At 41.7% G+C, this 20,420-nt stretch overlaps 1 protein-coding gene across 2 annotated transcripts in view; it reads left to right on the top strand.

The window, feature by feature from the left end:
* The window catches only part of camkvl (CaM kinase-like vesicle-associated, like), a 37,236-nt gene that overhangs the window by 13,143 nt on the left and 3,673 nt on the right, over positions 1 to 20,420 (top strand). The window contains exons 2-11 of one of the 2 annotated variants that reach the window (XM_035158116.1): positions 14,427 to 14,533; positions 15,734 to 15,865; positions 16,037 to 16,111; positions 16,913 to 17,051; positions 17,971 to 18,091; positions 18,695 to 18,770; positions 18,943 to 19,079; positions 19,260 to 19,338; positions 19,440 to 19,527; positions 19,848 to 19,856. In XM_035158116.1, coding sequence (XP_035014007.1) covers positions 14,439 to 14,533; positions 15,734 to 15,865; positions 16,037 to 16,111; positions 16,913 to 17,051; positions 17,971 to 18,091; positions 18,695 to 18,770; positions 18,943 to 19,079; positions 19,260 to 19,338; positions 19,440 to 19,527; positions 19,848 to 19,856 — 951 coding nt within the window. In that variant the 5' untranslated portion in view covers positions 14,427 to 14,438. The remainder of the gene's footprint in view (positions 1 to 14,426; positions 14,534 to 15,733; positions 15,866 to 16,036; positions 16,112 to 16,912; positions 17,052 to 17,970; positions 18,092 to 18,694; positions 18,771 to 18,942; positions 19,080 to 19,259; positions 19,339 to 19,439; positions 19,528 to 19,847; positions 19,857 to 20,420) is intronic. The other variant, XM_035158117.1, reaches the window with a different exon arrangement.

Below are 20,420 nucleotides of genomic sequence, written 5' to 3'. Positions count from 1 at the left end.
TGACTATTCTAGGAATAAATTTAGAATACATAGTTCTTAAAAAGATTTAGTACCTTGTAATCAATACTCCATTATTCTTCTGCAGCATAAATGACAAAACTGTTGTCGGGTCAGTGCAGTGGAGCTCACCAAAGTATATAAATAATCAGACATGTTCTTCTTACTTTTAATATTGGCCCATTGTTATTGTCAGTACATCAGTGAAGGAATTTTATTCCTCCATGAATTATTTATGTGGTATGCACAAGAAGTCTGTTTAATAGCCTTATTGTGTGTGTGTGTGTGTGTGTGTGTGTGTGTGTGTGTGTGTGTGTGTGTGTGTGTGTGTGTGTGTGTGTGTCGTTGAGTTTTTAATAATGTGCGTTACATCTCAAAAATGAGATTTTTCATTAGTTAGTCAGCACTTGCTTTCTGCTTGTGTTTTCCAATGCCTCTGAGGGTCTGATCCATTCACGGATCATAATCACTCCTCACAATTCTAGAGGCATTAATTCATCAAGTCATTTGGAGGCGTCTCTCACAGAGAACAGGTGATGCCCCGACCACAAAGACCGGACGATGAACTTCAGCTCATTGTGACGGCATGTGTACAAATCAGACATTTGATAACTGGAACACAATACAGATGGAGACATTTGAAATGAAGTCCCATTTGAATGCAGACTATAGATTATCCATTCTTGTGGCGGTGTTTGCACTGATTTATAAAGGTTATGTGAAAGTTAGAGTCCTTTTTAACTTGTGCTAATATTGTTTTGTCTGCACTCTCAGAGTCAAAATGAAAGTCAAGACAATGTTGGTTGTGAATTCAGAATAGAAATAAGGTTCGGATATCTCTTTAGCTAAATCTTTTTAGTATGATACTTTCCCCAGCAGCAGTGTCATCTTGTCTTAGCACCTCAGGGTTCACAACTAGCCTTTTTGGGTCCGGACCCTCGGACTCCAGTTTAGTCCGAACCAAAATCACTAGTGTGAAAGGGGCCTCGGATGGACTGAAAAAAGGGGCGAAAGAAATCATGATTTGGATCGTTTGCAGTTTGAAAACACCTTTTTTGATTCTACCGACTTTTGCACCGAGAAGTTAAGACAGCATTAAACAATAGAAGAAGAAAAAGAAGCAGAATCACGACGTAAGATTGCTTGTAAGCTTCTCTTCTGACAATATAATGTTTTAACGACGACTAAAATCATTTTGCTGGTCGTAAAACCATTATGATATCACAGTGCCAACAAAAGTCACCAGTTCATTCATTTTTCAATGCACTTTATTCAAAAAAGTTAGAATATACACCAATATCATACCTCGCTACCTCGCTCTACATACTGTGACAGATGCCTTTCAGCCATGACTCAGTGGACGAAGGGTTTGGACTCATTGACAGGAAGCCGTGATGGATAAACCACTAGTACAAACAAAGTAATTCTCTGACCTGTGTGTGTTGACGTGCCATCTCTGTGTTATCACTTGTGTACATTGCTGACGTGCTCAAAACAAAGGGTTGTAATATGGCAGCGGATGAGAATAAACATTCCTCCATCGCACACGTCTTCCTTCCTGCTGCTTCTCTCTCTCACTCTTGTCTGTCTTTACCATCTTTTTGTCCATTATCCTATAACCTTCCCCCTCTCCGTCTCTCCCACTCTAACTTTCCCATGAGACCAAATGACCTGATTTTCATCTTAAGACTTGTGCTTGAGCAGACTTGCTCTCATCTCACACACACACACACACACACATACATACACACACATACACACACAGGCACACTTGGTGAGTAAAAAAGTACAATTTGTGAAAGATGTTGTTGCAAGTTATGAATATCTCTGTAAATGTTTCTAATTTAACAAAAGTGTGGCGTTTGCTCTGACTTGCCACAGTCTGTTACAGACAATTATCCACTGTGATGTGATATCTCTTCTTCTATTATATATGTACAAGTGGGTATGATGGTACAGCTGTGCCCTCGTTCTCCGTGTCCTTTGGAACAGAAATGTGTGTGTGTGTGTGTGTGTGTGTGTGTGTGTGTGTGTGTGTGTGTGTGTGTCTGTGTGTGTGTGTGTGTGTGTGTGTGTGAGGCCGAAGCCTTCAGGGTTCACAGCACTGCAGATGTGACATGGTAAAGCAGAAGTAACCATCTCTCACAAATTGACAATGTAAAATCTCAGTCAGCCAGTGCTGACCTTTCAGACCCCCCAAACCAAAAGCTATACTCAATGGAGAGATTAGATAAGGAGCAGCTAAATTATGCTCAAAGGAAAAAAGGAAAACTGCAGAATTGTGTTTGAGGCTGTTTTGGGTTTTATGAAAAACTTTTAAAATTCAATTATCCATCAGCCTTGGGTTCAGACTCAATTTGCAGAGCATGGATTTCTTCTTTCCACCGGTGAATCAGTGACTGTTTTCAAGGATTTTAATAAGAAAACATAATGCAGAATACTTCCTGTTATTCGATTCGACCATTTATCCAGGCAGGTCATTTGAAAACAAATGGAAATGGATTTTAATTCAAAAGTTAAAATTTTACCACACAATAAAATACGGATTTTCTGTGCCAAAATTGTTACTGGAATGAAATTAAGCCCCTCAACCTAAAACCTAAAAAGTCGACCCGACAGTCTGCACTCGGTACAAGAGGAAACAAAGTCATCGGGATGGAGTCACATATTACCCGCTGAATATTTGTATCGAAAGGAAGTTTGCCTCTGTACAGTCAATAAGAATCTCTGCACAGCTGAATGAGAGACACAGTGTTGAAGGACAAGCAGGAACAGACAGAAACACAATATAACTTCTGCACGCCGTCAAACGAAGGGGAGACCGACAGACTGAACAAGAGGAGGCAGTGAAGAGACGGGGAAACAGAGGGTGGAGTTGTGGTGTGACAGGGTGTCAGGGACTGTGAAAGATTGTGTGTGTGTGTTAGATTGTGTGCGCATCTAAAAGTGTCTCTCCCCATTTCACTCTGTCTTTGGCTTTGTTTACACGCGTGTCTGTGTGCGTCTGTGTGTGCATCTGTGTGTGCATGCAGACTGAGGTGTGGATTGCGCCTCTCAATTGAAGTCTGGGCTTTTTGGAGAGCCACTCTGTGCGGTGTGTCTAAAGGCCATGTTTGGTTACAAAAGGAATGAATTAATGCAGTCGTGATCAATGGATTTGCACACGCGCACATTTACATGAGCACACACACACACACACACACACACACACACACACACACACACACACACACACACACACACACACACACACACACACACACACACACACACACACATATGTATGCTAGGGAAGGTTTTAAAGTTTAATTTATTCTCCATAGAGGACAAATCTGACAATGAGGGCAGTGGCTTAAAACATGTATGTGTGCGTTTGTAGGTGTGTATGTGAGTCTCTGTGTGTAGGTGGATCGTGGGAAGGTGCATTAGTGGGTCTCTGTGTGTTTGACAGAGTGAACAGGTGTGGTTGTGTGTGTGTGAGTGTGTAAGAGAGAGAGAGAGAGAGAGAGAGAGAGAAAACTTTCTCTTCTCTCGATCATCCAAAAGAGGATAAATGAAACCAAAAGTGCCCCCCCACACACACTCACACTCACACACATTAAGCTGATTGTTAAAGGTAGCAGCCGTGAGTTGCATTTGAAGTCTTTGATACATTGTGTGTTTCCCTAGTACGTGAATGTGTTTATGTGCAGACACACAGACACACACAAACACACACTGACTCTTCAACCTGGTGCTGCACACTTCTCTAGAGGACACTGCTTGACAGAGAATGTTGTTCCTCTTCACTGACCCTCTCTCTCACAAACACACATGTACAGTGTAATACACTCAGACACACACACAGACACACACACACACACACACACACACACACACACACACACACACACACACACACACACACACACACATAGGCACAGGCTTCAGTTTTCCACGTTTGTTCCTCTGAGTATTACAACAACACCTGAATGCTTCAGATTTCTGAAACATTATAAACAACTTCCGTCCTTCCTCCATCTTTTTTGTTCCATCTCTCATGTCCATCATTTATGTTGCATTCTGTGAGGTTGCACGTGTGTCGGAGCTGACACGAGCCGTTTAATTCAGTGCTTTCATGTTTGCCACGTGAGCCATGTGCAACTACGCTCATGTCTGCCTGGCATGGCAATTTTTTCTGCACCACAAACTTTTTGCATGAAGTCTGTCTCTCCCGACCTGCATGCATTAAGTGAAGTGCGTAATATAGTTTTGTTTTTGTTACCCGTGAACACTGTGTAGTAAACGCGCTCATAATAGAGAGTTGTGAAGTAGAGCAGCTGTCATTTCTTGTGCCTAACTGTGCTGCTAATAAAAAAAACACAGGAGGAAGAGGATTCATTGTGGTGTAGTGATAAAGAATTAGCAAATCGCAGCCACATCATCTGATTATCATCTGTAGCCGCAGGGTAAGGATTACTCTCTGCCTTTATATGTGCTGTAATTATATCAACAACCATTAACACAAAACATGAAATTCAACCGCACGCATGGTTGAGCCCATTTCAGTGACAGAGTTGGAAATTCTGCTTAGATCTCTAAACTTTGACTATCCGTTCTGAAAAATCAAAGGAAAATATAATAAAAAAAAACAATCACAATATTACACATCCCATTAATATTCAGTGATCTGTTTTCAAATGACTGTACAAGTGTGAAACAATGATTTTTTATGATGTTGTCTGAGGGTAATGATCATTCATGGGCTGATCCACTGAGGTTTTCCATCGATCTCAGTTTTGTATGTGTTTTTGCACCAAAAAAAAAACCCGATAACAGAGGAAACTGGCGGCAACGACAACGCTTCGCTTGCGAGGAGACGTACTTTGGCTATGCTAGTATAGGATTGACAAGCTGACAATTACTGTGTACATCAGCATTTTCAAAAAGCTCCTTTCCCTCATCTCATTACAGAGCGCTGGCAATTTCAAATCAACAAAATCCACATGGGAGAACATTTCTGAAAATCCCAGTTTCCAGGAAGAGAAGATGTCAGATTAGCGGGAATAGAAAAATTGAAATGAAGAGAAAAACCTGTGTTTTCAATCTCATCTACACTATAGGGAACATAGTCAAAGGAAAAGACAAATAAAGAAGAGGCTGCAGCAGGAGACAGCACAAAGCTGCTCCAGTCAGAGGTATAAACTCGGATCATTTAACATTTCAGCAGGACGCAAGAGAGCAGAGCTATTATACAGTAAACGTGTGATTACATAAGAATACAAACAATGCAGCATATTGATTGTTAATTTCATTAAATTCACTGTTGTACACGGGCACTATTTATACTCTATGTCCTTGCTACATGCAGAAGTGATATTCCCCGAAGGCGTTGTTTGGTTCATATACCAGATGTGGACACAAGAAGTGTAATACTTGCACAGAGTTGTACAATACAGTGTAATAGCCCTTCTATTTTACTTCAGTGCCCACAAGATAAATCCTCCACAACCTCCAAAAATGAATCTTACATTTTACGTGTGGGGTTTTGGTTCTGGATGAGATTACATTCACTACCTATTTGTGTTGAGTAGTAGTATCGGATACTAGTGAACTGTTTATCAACGGATCGTAATGATAAGCACAATGTAATAGAAAGTGTTAGTTCCACTATACAGAAGTTAGCTGAAGTGTCATGAAATGCACAGACAGTCATGGTTCCCAGAGGATATTTACAGGATGGATTGCAACACACTGAAATCCATCATTTTAAAGTAAAATATCTCGACACATTATAAATACAAATATCCTTGTTGAAAATATTAGCATGTTACCATTATTGTGAGCATGCAAATATGCTAATGTTAGCATTCACCTTAGGCCAGCCCGCTGACTGTAAATAAAGATGGAGGTCATTAACCCCACCCTCTCCATGTTAGCTTATTGGACATGGACCAAACCAAAAAATCAGAGTACACATTAAATTATTGTTTCCGATTTCTGTCACTTTAGGTTTGTCTTATCACACGTGTTCAGTTAATTGACATGATTGACAGCTGAGCTCGACTTGTGATTGGTTAAGCAGGTGTATGGACGGGACCTCAGCTCCTCACCACGATGATTTCCGAGAAATTTTTGCCTCATGTTTGCAGAAGGAACTGTTGAATTTTCCGTCTTTATATACATTCTTTGGGCTAGCCTTTTGTAACGCCTCACAGAGAAGCTATGGCTGGTGACTCTCAGTAATCTTCATTCAGTGCGAGGTTCAGACAGACAAGACAGGAAAACATTAAATCAGCACAACTTAGCAGGCACATGCTTCTGTTCATTTACACTCAGTCCCTTAGGACAGAGAAATGAAGCTGAATGTGTAAATGCAGCTCCCTGTTTTATGCAATAAATGTGTATATGTGTGGTTGTCTTCTTTTTTCTTCCTGCTTATGATCCTCTCATCTCCTTGGTACCTTGAAGAGGAGATTTTGTACATCTGAATATGTATCCAATTCATACACACAGTCTCAGATTTAGTCAAAAAGTTTACATTAATATACACTCTGTTACAAGAAGCACACACTTTCGTTCAGTCTGTATACTGTTTACGTTTGTGTGTGTGTGTGTGTGTGTGTGTTGGGGGGCATGCAGGTCTTGCCTCAGGCTATTCTGGTGTCAGAAAGTGCAAGCCTGTCAGCCAGATATTGCATCATTCTGTGTATACTCCAGCCCGGCTCCAGACACACACACACACACACACACACACACAGTTGTCTCAAAAAGGTGCCCATGGCCCATCTCCCTGAGGACACACTTACTGTGCAAGACCTGAACAGATCCCCTCTTCTAATGAGGGGACAGGAAACAGAAGACAGACAGTGGTGTAAAGTTTAGAAACAGATGAATCCTCTCGTTCAGAAGGCAATAGTGCATATTCATGTGCTGTGTTTGCATGTGTGTGTGTTTGTATAAGTGTGTGTGTGTGTGTGTGTGTGTGTGTGTGTGTGTGTGTGTGTGTGTGTGTGTGTGTGTGTGTGTGTGTGTGTGTGTGTGTGTGAATTATGTGGATTTTTGTATGTGTCTGCATTTGGAAGTGGGTTCCTCTCTCTGGGCAGATGTGAGGAATTTTCATTAGAGCATTTCCTTATTAAGCCCGTTTCTGGCCTTGTGTATGCCTTGCGGTCATACACACACACACACACACACACACACACACACACACACACACACACACACACACACACACACTCTCTCTGTCTCTTTGCTTTATACACACAAGCACACCACACATGCACACAGGCCTTAGATGAGAGCCGCTTTGTGAGCAATATGGGAATTAGTGTTTATAACAAGCTTGGAGAAGACCCCATACTGGGAATTCAAAAAGCAAATGTAATGCGTATTGATGCGGCACTCTTATATTAGCTATTGAGTTATATGGTATCCATACATGCGTATCCCGTAATGCTGTTAGTTTTGTGTGTGCGCATTTAGAATGATAATCCATCCATTATCTATTCACCATCTTCCTCCCTCCTGTACCCTGTAGTACACTTGATTTTAACAAGCAAAGTAATGCTGATAATTAGCCCTTCACATGCTTCTCCTCTTCAGGGCCCTGAGTCCTTCTCTCCTGTGCACTAAGTCTTGACGTCCCAACTCTTTTATTTGTCCCACTTTCACGTCACAGAAAGCCCGGGACCGACCTCAGGCTGCCGCTACTGCGCTCAATATTGAACACTCACTCATCAACTCGGGCAATGAGCTCAGTAGGAATAAGTGGACTAATTTCTACTTAATACCATTATACTCTAACTGGAAATACATTTCGCAGGCCAAAATGATATTGATGACAATATGAGAGGGCTCTCAGCTGTGTCTGGAATATTCATTGCTTTATTATTTTCTAATTACACCCACTGCAATTTCTACATGAGCTCGTGAATCTGTTTAAACTTCCTCTGAAGAATTCTAAACCCCAAGCGCTACACATGCGGTGCTAAAAGTCAATTCTGACAATGCTTTTCTATGTGTTCAGTCAAGTGTTGATTGATCAATAGGGAACAGGCTGCAACTGTCATGTCTTTTTATACACAGATGGGGAGACACACACAGATTTGCACACAAGAAACACACAAATGTTTATCAGGGGGAGAGCAGATACGGGCTAATCATTGCTAATCTTATTAAAGGTGGGATGGTTTAATTACACCTATGAGGGCTTTTGCGATGCAGAAAATCTCCTTGCATCTTATCGTAAGCGTGTATACATCCACTCGTGCACATACACATACACACACACACACACACACACAGGGTTTTATTGCAGCAGTATCAGTGGTTGTAAAGTGCGGGAAAGGTGAACGCGTCCACACTCTTCCACTCTGTTATTCCCATTAGCGGAACAGTTAGAACATCGGGGGTTGCAACATGAGTCGTCGCCCCTGATGTTTTTCTCCACTACCTCGGTGAGGAATTGCCCTGATTAAACCTTGCGGGCTGTAGAGTTCTGCTAAAAATGTGTGGATGGGCGAGGGCAAAAAAAAAGGCGAGATGAAAGCCACGCAGAGGCAGGGAAAGGTGCAGGAGAGGGAATGAAAAACAAAAACGAAGAAAGCAAGAGAGGAGTTTTAAGCGAAATGATCCCACGAGTGGAAGAGATAAATGTGTTTCTCTCGTAGAGTCGCACACCTGTGTCCATGCTGCCGAGATATAGGCAGAGTGACATGTCAGACACTAATGAGGAACAGATATATTCAGTCCACTTCTCTGTCACGTAAGGGCAGTTGTACAGTGAAGTGCACTATATGTGAGGGTTAATGTTGTATGATGTGTGTGTGTGCGTGTATGGATCTGCTGTGTGTGTGTTTGTGTGTGCCCAGCATTGTGCATCTCTCAAGTGATTTGCGCTCACACAGACTCTGACATGCGAGGCCTGTCATCTCTCGTTCACAGCGGCAGAAGTAACCCAAGGTCGGCCAGGGACCCTGCTGCTCTCACACTTCTCCTGAGGCGAAACATTGACATACTTAGTAAATTTATTATTTTTTGTACAAACACACACACACCCATACGCATCTTGTTGTTGTTTATCTTATCAGGCCGCAGATCTAGTGTCACCTCCTCACGAAGCCGATGCTGCAACACTTGATCACATCGAGCAGATAGCGGGATTTGTATCGTGCCGATGCTGATAATGGCATCGTTGTTGATTTACAAACATCGCCGCGCTGCAGCTGTTTGACGGCGACAAGGACACAGTAAAAAAAACACGTAACCACTAGAGTGACAACACAGAAAGAAGCTGCAAAAGCGGCCTCACGCGGGCAGTTGCCGAAATAAAATATTTACATAACATACATAACATACTCAGAGCAAATTGTCACACAGATCCTAATGTAATAGACCGCTCTTCTTTAGTATGTCAGTTTGCATTAGATGACGAGCTGCAAAATTTACCATTTGCCTTCACAGATGAGGAATGAATGTTTGTTATTTTTTTCCGGACTGAGCATGGGCTTTTTTTCTTTTTCTTAGAATAACCTTGACGCCGAGAACCTCTGAAACGATAAAAGGATATTCTATTCCAATACGATTCATTTTGTGCCTTGCTGCAGCCCAAACACAACACTTGTGAGAGAGCACACAAACACCCTCAGCCTCTGAGAAGTGCACAAAGAAATTGATTTAAGGTGCTGAAGCCGAAGTGCGATGTCTCGCGGGGGTGGGGCACACCTGAGGCTGTGTGTGCTAAAGGTTGTGTATTTCAAAGGCATAGGAAAAAGTACAGTAAACCATTGCATAGGTGTCAGCGCTTGAAGAGAGTACTGTGTATCTATACATCCATCCGTCCAAAATGTTTCCAACAATGTTCAAACCCAGAAATCCCCAATTTTATTCAGGGTAACAGGACGTTTCATTTTGGTCACCTTATATATCCGCCTGTTTAGCACGTTATGGCCAGCGAGAATGTGATGATGCACAATACATTTATTGGTTTGTGCTAAAAGTATTTATTTGACTGAACAATTAAAAAGGGGATATTTTCTGTTTAATTTACTAAATTAAATTCTTCAAATTGCTGAGATATGTTGTCCAGGTTTGTCAAGTTGTACCTGTTCATAATGAAAATTAAAAACATAATTTCCGAAATAATACATTGACATTCAGAGTGTTTCACTGCATTATAATGAAGATAACTTACCAAACATGGTGCTTGATGTGCTTTCATCTTTGCATGACATGAACATGTGGAAAGTTGTGAAATAAAACTGTAAAATGCTAATGAAAAAACACTATTCTTTAAAGGTTCAGTGTGTAGAATTTAGTGACATCTAGTGGTGAAGTTTCATGTTGCAGCTGGATATCTCCCACCTCACTCTCCCCTCCCAAACATGAAAGAGAACCTGTGGTAGCCTTCAGTTGTCATACAAATTCAAAAGGTGTTTAGTTTGTCCAGTCTGGGCTACTGTAAAAAACATGGCGGCCTCCGTAGAGAGGACCCCCCCCCCTGATGTAAATATAAAGTATTCAAATATAAAGGGCTCATTCTAGGGTAAATAAAACAATTCATATAATTTATATGAAACACACTAGTGAAAACATCACTAGGATTATTTTATATTCAATTTCTGAACAAAATTAATTAAAAGTTCCATCATTTCTGCCACTGAAATGTGAAAACACCCTGAAAATTGTGTGAAGTTCAGTGACACTCAGCAGTATCTGCTGCTGCTGAGAGTGTCACTGAGGTTAAATGTCTCATTGGGTTTCCATGCTTCATTTTATCTCTAATCTTGTGCTGCCTTCACAAATCTGGCAAAGTCTGCAGGGGGGTGAGTGACGTGAGTTTGTTTTGTAGAGGAGTTGCTCTGTCAAAGTGTTTTCTGACTTTGGGGACAGCCCCTCATACTCTCATAGACATGAGTCACATAACACATTATCGCACAATGTTAACACACACAGATTTACTTGTGCAAATGTTCACACATACACACACACAGCTGTGAAACTGTGAAGGTGAGAGGTATACTCTCAATCTGCCTCTGCAGTTCTCTGTTTTACACTTTGTTCTGTTTCCATTGTCTCCAACCACCTTTTCACTTAATCACAGAGCCTTTCTCCTTCTCGCATTTCTGCTCCCATCATTTCTCACCTCTTTCCTCCATCTTCTCTCATCTTTTCCTCTCATGTCTCCTCCAACTGTGCATCATCTACAAGGTTCATACCAACTCAGGGTGTGGTGGTGTTTTTTTAAGACCAGTGCACAAAGAGACAATTCAGACCACAAACTGATTTGCACCTTTACACTTGAATCGCAGATTGTAAGCCGGTGTTTTAGAAGAATCCAGGTACATGTACCTTTGCAGCCCTCTGGGAATTTAGTGCTCGCCAACAAAAAGAGGAGTACATCACTTTAACTGTCAGCTTCAGTTAAACCCATACTGACTGAAGAGAAACTGGAGGAAGAGCTTAAAATAAGTCTGAGGCCAGTGAAACAACATAAAGATACATTCACTGGCAAATTCCAAGGGCTGTTCCCAGGTCACCGCTTGTGTTTTCAAAATCACTTGCAGAGCGTGTTGGGACTTTTAAACATCAACAGTGGACATTTGGGAATTTATGCTTTAACAGCAGGTAAAGAGCAAAAACTGTGAAAATTAAACAGTTATTGGTGAGGGTATCTGTTGTCTGCAGTTGTTTCTGTGATTTAGTGGAGACATTTGGTTCCCACAGCGACGGATGTGCTCCATTCACATCAAGTCAGCATCACCTCCACCGTCCAGGACCTTGTCATGGGAATGTTGTTGCTCTTATGTAATCTGCTGGCAAAACTAGGCCTTTTCAATCCAGCGCAAAAGTCCCCACGGTTTCACTGGGGCATTACACTCCAACGGCGACGCACATATGGAGCGACACGCACGCGCAAGCAAACACACACCCCTCTGCTCCAACTCACATCTGCTACATTCGACACTGCCGCATCGACATTTGCTCCCTCTCCCAGATACACACACTTGTGCATGCGCACACATACACATGCAGTGTATCCCATGCAGCGCTTTGGATTAGGCGTGCAGATTAGAGATTACGGCCAGTGCTGGGATTACACAGTACTCTCCAGCCCTGCCTCCACCGTATACAGAAGAACCTCTAACCCTATCATATACAGTAGTGATGCTACGCACATTCACACGCACAAACACAGAGAGGGACAGAGTGGATTTCTCATGATATTCAATTCTTAATCCTAAATTAGCACCAGCAAAAATGTCCTTTCATCCGAGGATTTTTATCAACTTTCTACTTTCAAAGTCCTTTCAAAGACTTTCCTATTATTCTTAGTTCCTTTTTTCTTTCTCTCTCGCTTAGACACACAACACAACCCTGAAGTCATCTCTACAACATTACCTGCCTGCACAATCACTCACATTAATAAAAGCTATCTATCAAATGCCTCATTCCCTCCTATCACATATTTCCTGTGTCGGTCACTTTCCATGGACTCGTCTTGTTTCGCCCCCGACAGAGACACAAGATAAAGTGTAGGAATCTCCACTAAGAGAAATAATAGAAATGAATGATCCCGCAGGAATGGGTTAAAGTGGATTGTTTAGGAGGAGGAGGAGGAGGAGAAGGACCAGGAGGATGGATGGCTGAAGCTTCCAGGGAATCTGTGTCCTGCAGTATAGACGTGTTTAAAGAATGTGGGTGAGGATTGCCTGAGGACTGTGGTGAGATGGCGTATCGATTGCTGATTCACTTTCTAGATCCTTGATTTTCTACCCGGGCGTTTGGGACCTTCTGTGGGGTCACAAGCTATTTTAGAGTGGACGTGATAAGAATAATCTCATGGTGAAACACACAGGGTGCCACAGTCTGAAAGTTTTGGACCCTCTATACAGTACTGGCAAAAGTTTGAGAACAATGCCAGTTTTTCCAGCTGTTTTTCTTTTAATTTACGTTAGTCAATATCTTCAGAAATTAAATTATAGGATAAATAGATGGAGATGTATACAAAATACCAAAAATATACAAGCAAACATTAAATCTTCTTGTTGAACTGAGGATAATTACCATCTTGCACATTTGGACCCAGGGACTGGAGCACAATCCTGTCGATAAACATGCTTGACTTATCGGCAGTCAGTCTCAGCTGTCAATCATGACTTTCCCCCCCATTTTTATAAGTTCAAATAACAAATTAAAACCAAACATATCGAGAAAGTCTGGCTCCACTTTTGGGGAGCCGTCATGTCGGCCATCTTTAAATACAGTCTATGATTTTGACTCATCCAGCAGCTGGAGACAGTTCTGATCTCACATCATTTGAAAACACAGTCTAATTCTTTTATTCTAAACCTTCGGGTCATTATGTTACTGATGCACCTCTGACCAACCAGTTTGTCTTTCTTTGTTACTTCCATTTTTATCACCATTCTTACAATATACAGTAAGCTATATTGCAAACAGAGGTGTAGAACCACAGTTTTTTCCACTACTGCCTTTTTCCAGACAGAGGGTTTACTTATGGGAATTGTTTGCATTAACTGTTCTTCTTTTATTTCAACTGTTGGAGAAAAGCTGAAAGTTAACCAATCCATGAAAAGGGCCTGTTTTCTATGGCATGTACATGATTTTTCAGTTTTTTGCAGCTCTTGATGATCTGAACTGCTTTGGGTTTTCAAAACCTTTGACTGGTGGGTGCAGTGTTAACAGTAAGAGTTACTAGGTGAGGGGGGACATTTAAAGTCATTTTCAGTGATTCTCACTGCAACTTTAAAGGGTCATGAACTGCTGATCTATTGCAGATCAGACGGCAAATCCAATGCTCTCACACAAACACACACACACACACACACACACACACACACACACACACACACACACACACACACACACACACACACACACACACACACACACACACATGCAGACCGGGCTACAAACAAAAACTAATTTTCCCGTCATTAAAGCCCAGTACTGTCAGTGATTGCTGGAGAAGCCAGCTGCTTTAGGGACACAGGGACACTGCCCTTTATAAATAAAGTTTAACTTGAACTTGACAGACGTTGCACCGAATCTGCAGACTTTAGCAGAGTAAAGAGAAGCTTAGTGAGTAGCTTAGTATCTGTTGACAAGGTTGGCACGCAATCAGGCCGCCAGAAGCGTCAGTATCCAGACTGGTTCAGAAACAGGCTTGGCTCGAGCCGCGGTTCTCCACTGCACTGTGTGTTTTCATGGCTGATAGTAACAGGCCTCCTTTGGTGTCTTTGACTTCAACCACTGAAGGCTTTCATAATGTTTCATCAGTGCCCTCCTCTTCTTTAACATGCCCATCCATGTGTCTCTGCAATCCCTTTATCTCTCTGTTACCTCGAGGTATCATCAAAATAATTGATGTTTACTCGCCCCCTTTCTAGTGCAATGATTGAAATGTCTTCCTCTTTATTTCTTAGGTGAATGACGTCATGCCATTTGGTTGCCTTGCCCTGCGAGAGGGGCGTATGTACAATAGCATATCTGATGTCACGGACAAATATGAGATTGGACAGGTCCTCCGAGCGTAAGTCCCACGAAGCCTTATGCATGTATCTCTGTTGCCTTTTCCTTCCCTTACCATGCAGAATTCATGGACTCCTTCCAGTCCTCCCAACTGGTTTTTATATCCTCTTCATGAATCATTTTCAAAATTGAATTGGAACCATTTCCAACGCAGATTTTGGTTTGGCAAATCAAAAGGTATCAGTGAAAAGAATGGCAGAAGGAATTACATGTGTCATGTGTTTTTTAAAATCTTTGCCAACCGGTTGTCCGTAGGTTTTTGCTCATGACAGTTCATGTGACACACTGTTGGAGGTCTATAATTTATTCAGTCTAAATATTACATTATCCTGGCTGGAAAAGCAGAAAGCTGTGGAGATCACTCTGCTGCTTGACTGGCCAAATGCTGACCGCTTTTTTTCCCCCTGAACACCTCTCTTCGACACACACACACACACACACACACACACACACACACACACACACACACACACACACACACACACACACACACACACACACACACACACACACACATATTAGTGTAAGAGGCCATATGGCAACATCAGCATCTGGCTGCAGAGATTTCTGCTCATCTTTTACATAACACGTAGATAGACACAAATTTAGGTGTATATATTATAATGTGTTGATGAAATGCGTGATGATTGCTTTTTGTTTCTTTTTCTATTCTGGATGTTATTCAATCAATTTCAGTTAAATTCATTTAAATTTTATTTGGGCACTTTGCATAGTAAGGGCGAAACCTTACAGACCTACAGAGAAATCCAACAGTTCCCACAAACTGTTCCTTTCGTTCTTCTTCATTGTTAGAATGATGTATTTTAGAAGATAAAAGATGCCATCGTGTCTTCCTGAGAGTATTAATGGGCATGAAATATTCAATGTGAACTTTGTTCTTTAATTTTACATCACGCAGCTCCTCAAAATCCGTTTGAATGAAGCTCAAAACCAGAGAATACCCAGCTGATAGACCCATTTCATTTAAATTATTTTATCATATTTCACCAAACAGCTTTGCCTCTGCAATTTTATCATAAAGGTTTTCTCTCTCTTGGGCCATTTTCTCTTTGTCTCTATGTGGATCAACAACTCTAACACATAGCTACACATGTCTTCTTTATTCTCACATCATATTAGCCTTTTTTTTTGCCTTTTCTTAGCGTGTCTGTCTCTCCGTCTATTTTCTCTCCTTGTGTAGGAAGGAGTTCTGCGAGCTGTGCCTGGCCAAGGACCGACAGACAGACAAGGTGTTTGTCTGCAAGAAATTCCTCAAGAAGGACGGCAGGAAAGTCCGCAAGGCTGCCAAGAACGAAATCATGATCCTGAAATTGTACGCAGTCAGTCTGTTTGCAGACGGATGAATGATCAGGCGATGGAGAGCGGCGGAGAGAGCGAGAATGAGAGAATGTTTTGTTATTTGATTTTATGTGCCCACGCAGTCTTGTTTATAGACTATTCAAAAGACAGTGAATGGTTCGTGCCCTTCTTTTTGCTGTTCCAGGGTCAATCACCCAAACATCCTTCAGCTGATTGACACGTATGAGACCAGGAAAGAATACTTCATCATCCAGGAACTGTGAGTGTTCCTCCCATTGTTTCTCCATTTATCTTTCTCGTGTAGGCATTCCTGTCAATGTGTATAAGTATGTGTGTGTGTGTGTGTGTGTGATAATTGTGTATCAGCCTCCATGCTTCCATCAGCCGCAGGGTAGGGATCGAGCCCATCCTCTTATTACAGTGTGCTCTGTTTCTCCCCTCAGCAGCAGAGGAAGGTGTTAGATCTGATGAGATATTTGCTCTCAGTAACACTCGACAGCACTCAGTGCTCCTGAAACACTGGTTTGCTGTATGAGATTCCCCACGGGCAGCTTAGGACCAATTCGCCAGAGCCGTCCACTTCACTTGTGGCTTTGTCAACTGCATTTAAAAGCAAGAAGATTCACTGAAGCTTCCTTTCCGCTACTGAAACACAGAGAGACTGACTCGACCCGAAGTGACCGCAGACATCTGTGTGTGCATCTGTCTCTTTCTGTGTTGTCCTCCACCTTTTTGGTCCAGGTGGTAGCTCTCATGCTGAGGGTGATCATTTGTGCACCATCCAAAGTTAACCAAGTCTTTCAGAGTAATGACCAATACTTTTTAAATTGCTCAGCAGTGATAGCTTTGGGCCAGCAGAAGCAGATTGCCTTACCAATGGACTATAAACAAGAGCACGGGGCTTTCGATAACTGTGTTACTCAGCGCTTAAAGTGAATTAACGTGTTGCAACATGTGGTTAACAGTCGCGCCAAGTTGCGTTCATTTTTATTAGTCCATTTGGTGATGTGCGCGCTGATGTTTTCGTGTTGTGTGTTTTCACACGTGCAACTGCCTGCAGTGCAACAGGAGGAGATGTATTTGACTGGATTCTGGACCAGGGGAATTACACGGAGAGAGACGCTTCCAATGTCATCAGACAAGTCCTCGAGGCTGTGGCTTACTTACACTCCCTCAACATAGTTCACAGGAACCTGAAGGTGCACTACTCATTCACTCTCTTCCCCTCACTGCATTGTGGCATTGTGGCTAAGCTTCTATTGCCTCTATAAAAGTACAGGATGAAATATAACAAAAAGATTTATAGAGTATAGAGTGGCCGTCTTCACCACCATACCCCTGAAAGCAATTAGAGTATTTAGTCGACAGATTCTCTACAGAGACACATAAAAGCGTTGCACTGCCATCTAAGTTAATGACTCAACATTTGATAACATTTTTAGCAAGGGAGTAAACACTATCTTTATGGCTTAATGCAGTCTCTGGTGACACACACAAACACACACACACACACACACACACACACACACACACACACACACACACACACAGAGGGAGAGATAGAAAGAGAGATGTATATCTTCATCCCACATTATCACCCCATAAGGATGGAATTACAGCATCTCTTAAGCTTCAGACTCCCCCTGCTGGTAGAAGCCGGAATCTTCTCTCAGTCTATTTGATCTGGACTCTGTTAAATCTACACAATCAAAATGACATATTGAGATGAGTGCAGAGGTAGAAATCAAGATGCAGTGATCACATTACAACACACATTAGAGTGTTACCGCTGTAATTTTGAATCTGGTCATCCATTAGTTTTTATATATGACATTATTTTATTATGCACCTGTTGGTCTTATTTACAGTTTATAATTTAGGAACTTGTTATCATTTAGTTTTTAACAACTCTAACTATTATATTATCATTTTTATTATTGTTATTATTATTATGGTTATTATTATGGTATTGTCGCTGTATTAAACCGAGTAACATAAAATAATAAACAAATAAACTGAACATGTTCAATGACCTTTTCCTTAATGACTTTGAATAGACGGGCTTCTGTTTGTTTGTATCTGTACGAGAATACTTCTTCTTCTCCTCTTTTTGTTTAGCTGGAAAACCTTATGTACTACACAGAAAACAACCACAACAAAGTAGTTCTGCGAGATTTCTACCTGTCCAGGTTTGAGAACGGACCCATCACAGAGCCTTGTGGAACACCAGAATACCTGGGTAGGATGCTCGATTAACATTATTAGATGAAAGCTGTTTTTTGGGGGGAAATGAGCAGCCTTTCCAACAAACCACTACTTGTCTCTTTGTCCTCCATCCTCGTATACTGTGCATACTTCTAACAGCTTTGCCTTCTGTTGTAAATACAGGCCTGGGGGCATACTTTACCTTTTTTGAGTTCTGTTGAAAATGATAATTTTCTGTCAAACACACACAGAACTGAGAGCATCAAACTCTTGCCCTCCTCCTCCTTTTCCCACTCATTATCTCTTTTCATGTCCTCTCACATCCTGTGCGCTGTCTCACTACTCTCTGTCTCTCTGAGTTTTATGCGAGGGCAGCTTGGAGAGCAGAGCTGTGCTTTGGCCTGGTTCCTTCTGCTGAAAGGCCAGGGCAGTTATTCATGATGCTGAGCTGAGTAATTAGACAAATAAATAAGGAAAGCGAACAGAGGCCATGACAGGAAAGGAATGAGAAAAGGAGTGTGAAAAAGGGGAGCTATTGTCTTTGCAGGGTAAAATTATAAATTTGGTCTGATGCCATTTCAATATCTCTTCCTCTGACACTCACTGTATGTCTGCTCTTCTATTTGTTCTTTCTCAGCTCCTGAAGTGGTGGCTCGGCACCGATATGGTCGTCCTGTGGACTGCTGGGCTGTGGGTGTTATAATGTTCATACTGTGAGTCTCCATTAGTAAATACCAAAGCTATAATTTAAAATATCTTGCAGGACTCAGCTGCAATCTAAAACTTTTAGCTGAATAATTGCTTTGCTTTATTTATGAAGGCTGTTTCCAGTAGTTACTGTTTTGGAGTTATATCCCTCCCTCTATCTCCTTCCTTTTTTTGCAGCTTATCAGGTAACCCTCCTTTTTATGATGAGACAGAGGAGGAGAACACAGATCTGCATAATCGCATCATCTTCTGTCGCATTGTCGCTGGGGACTTTGAGTTTGATACTCCTTACTGGGATGACATTTCACCTGCAGGTACAAGGCTCCACCAGACGCTGATAATAACCACCCAGCTGAAGTTCTGACTATATGTTTGCCTGTCAGTCGCCTTTATTCAAAGGGCAGATAATTAAGATATTTGATGTCACATATGTCAAATATATCACATATGTCAAATATATCATATACCATATATCATTGCTCTTTCTCTTTCAGCTAAGGAGCTCGTCTGTCGACTTATGGAGGTGGACCAGATGCTGAGAATCACTGCACAGGATGCACTCTGGCATGAATGGTAACTCTGTGCACATGTGCTGTATTCACAAGGACAAAAACATTCTGATACACATCTTCAGGGCTCTCTCTCACTTGTGTGCTGTCTGTCCTCTGCATCAGGATTGCGGGGAATGGGGCCTCAGAGAAGAACTTGAAGGATGGTGTGTGTGCCCAGTTTGAGAAGAACTTTGCGAAAGCCAAATGGCGGGTACGGATTCACTTTCACTTTTTTTCTATTGCAGCGAATGAAGTTTGTCATAACACGGAGAAAGCAGGCGTCTGTTTTAAAAATGGCTTCAATGAATATGAGAATAATTGGCCTATTTGTAATGATGATGCTTTTAGTTCCGCATACAGCTCTGCAGATGCATGTTTAAATTTGCATGATACTGTATATGGTTCATCAGGGTGTCATGGGGGAAATGAACGCTGAAGACAAAGAAGGAGGTTATCGTGGTGGAAGTGCTGAATTAACAGCATAAGTAACAGCTATAATCCTCTTCTCTCTTTCCCCCATGTGGTTCCCAGGAGTTGAAGGTATTGTAGATCATTCTGAGGGAGAGTGGAAGGACGGAGCGTGGGCAGAAACTCACATTAAGTCTGGCATGATTCAATAAAAACAACATCTTTCATATGGCTGAACCCCCTCATGAAGCAAAAAAAGGTTTATGTAGTTAATAATAATTAACCAAACGAGAAAACACATTAATGTTAAACCTCAGTCTGCTTTCAGATGTATTGATCATGGCCTTGGCTAAAGTGAACCTCTTCTCATAAGCTCTGTTCCTGTCCACTGTCACTCTGCCTGTTCCAGAAGAGATCCATCCACTTTTGCCCCACTTGTCTTCATTGGATTAGGCTCAGATGTTCATAGTGGCCCGCTCTGCTCCTTTCTTACTCCTCATCTGCACTCGTTTGTAAAAACCAGACTGGTGCAAACAAGATAATGATCAACAACAGGAAGGAGGGTTTGCTGCTAACATACCTGTTTTACATTAGTGTAGATAAGGAGGGAGAAATGGAAAGGATATATGGGATATAGGCCACTGTGGACTGTTGAAGTGCAGTGATTTGAACTGTTAAGGCCCTCTGTCATTCCTC

This window comes from Hippoglossus stenolepis, chromosome 6 (assembly GCF_022539355.2).
Source record: "Hippoglossus stenolepis isolate QCI-W04-F060 chromosome 6, HSTE1.2, whole genome shotgun sequence".
Taxonomy (NCBI): Eukaryota; Metazoa; Chordata; class Actinopteri; order Pleuronectiformes; family Pleuronectidae; genus Hippoglossus; species Hippoglossus stenolepis.
Note: the sequence above shows the minus strand (reverse complement) of the source record. Positions and strands in the feature narration are given on the sequence as shown.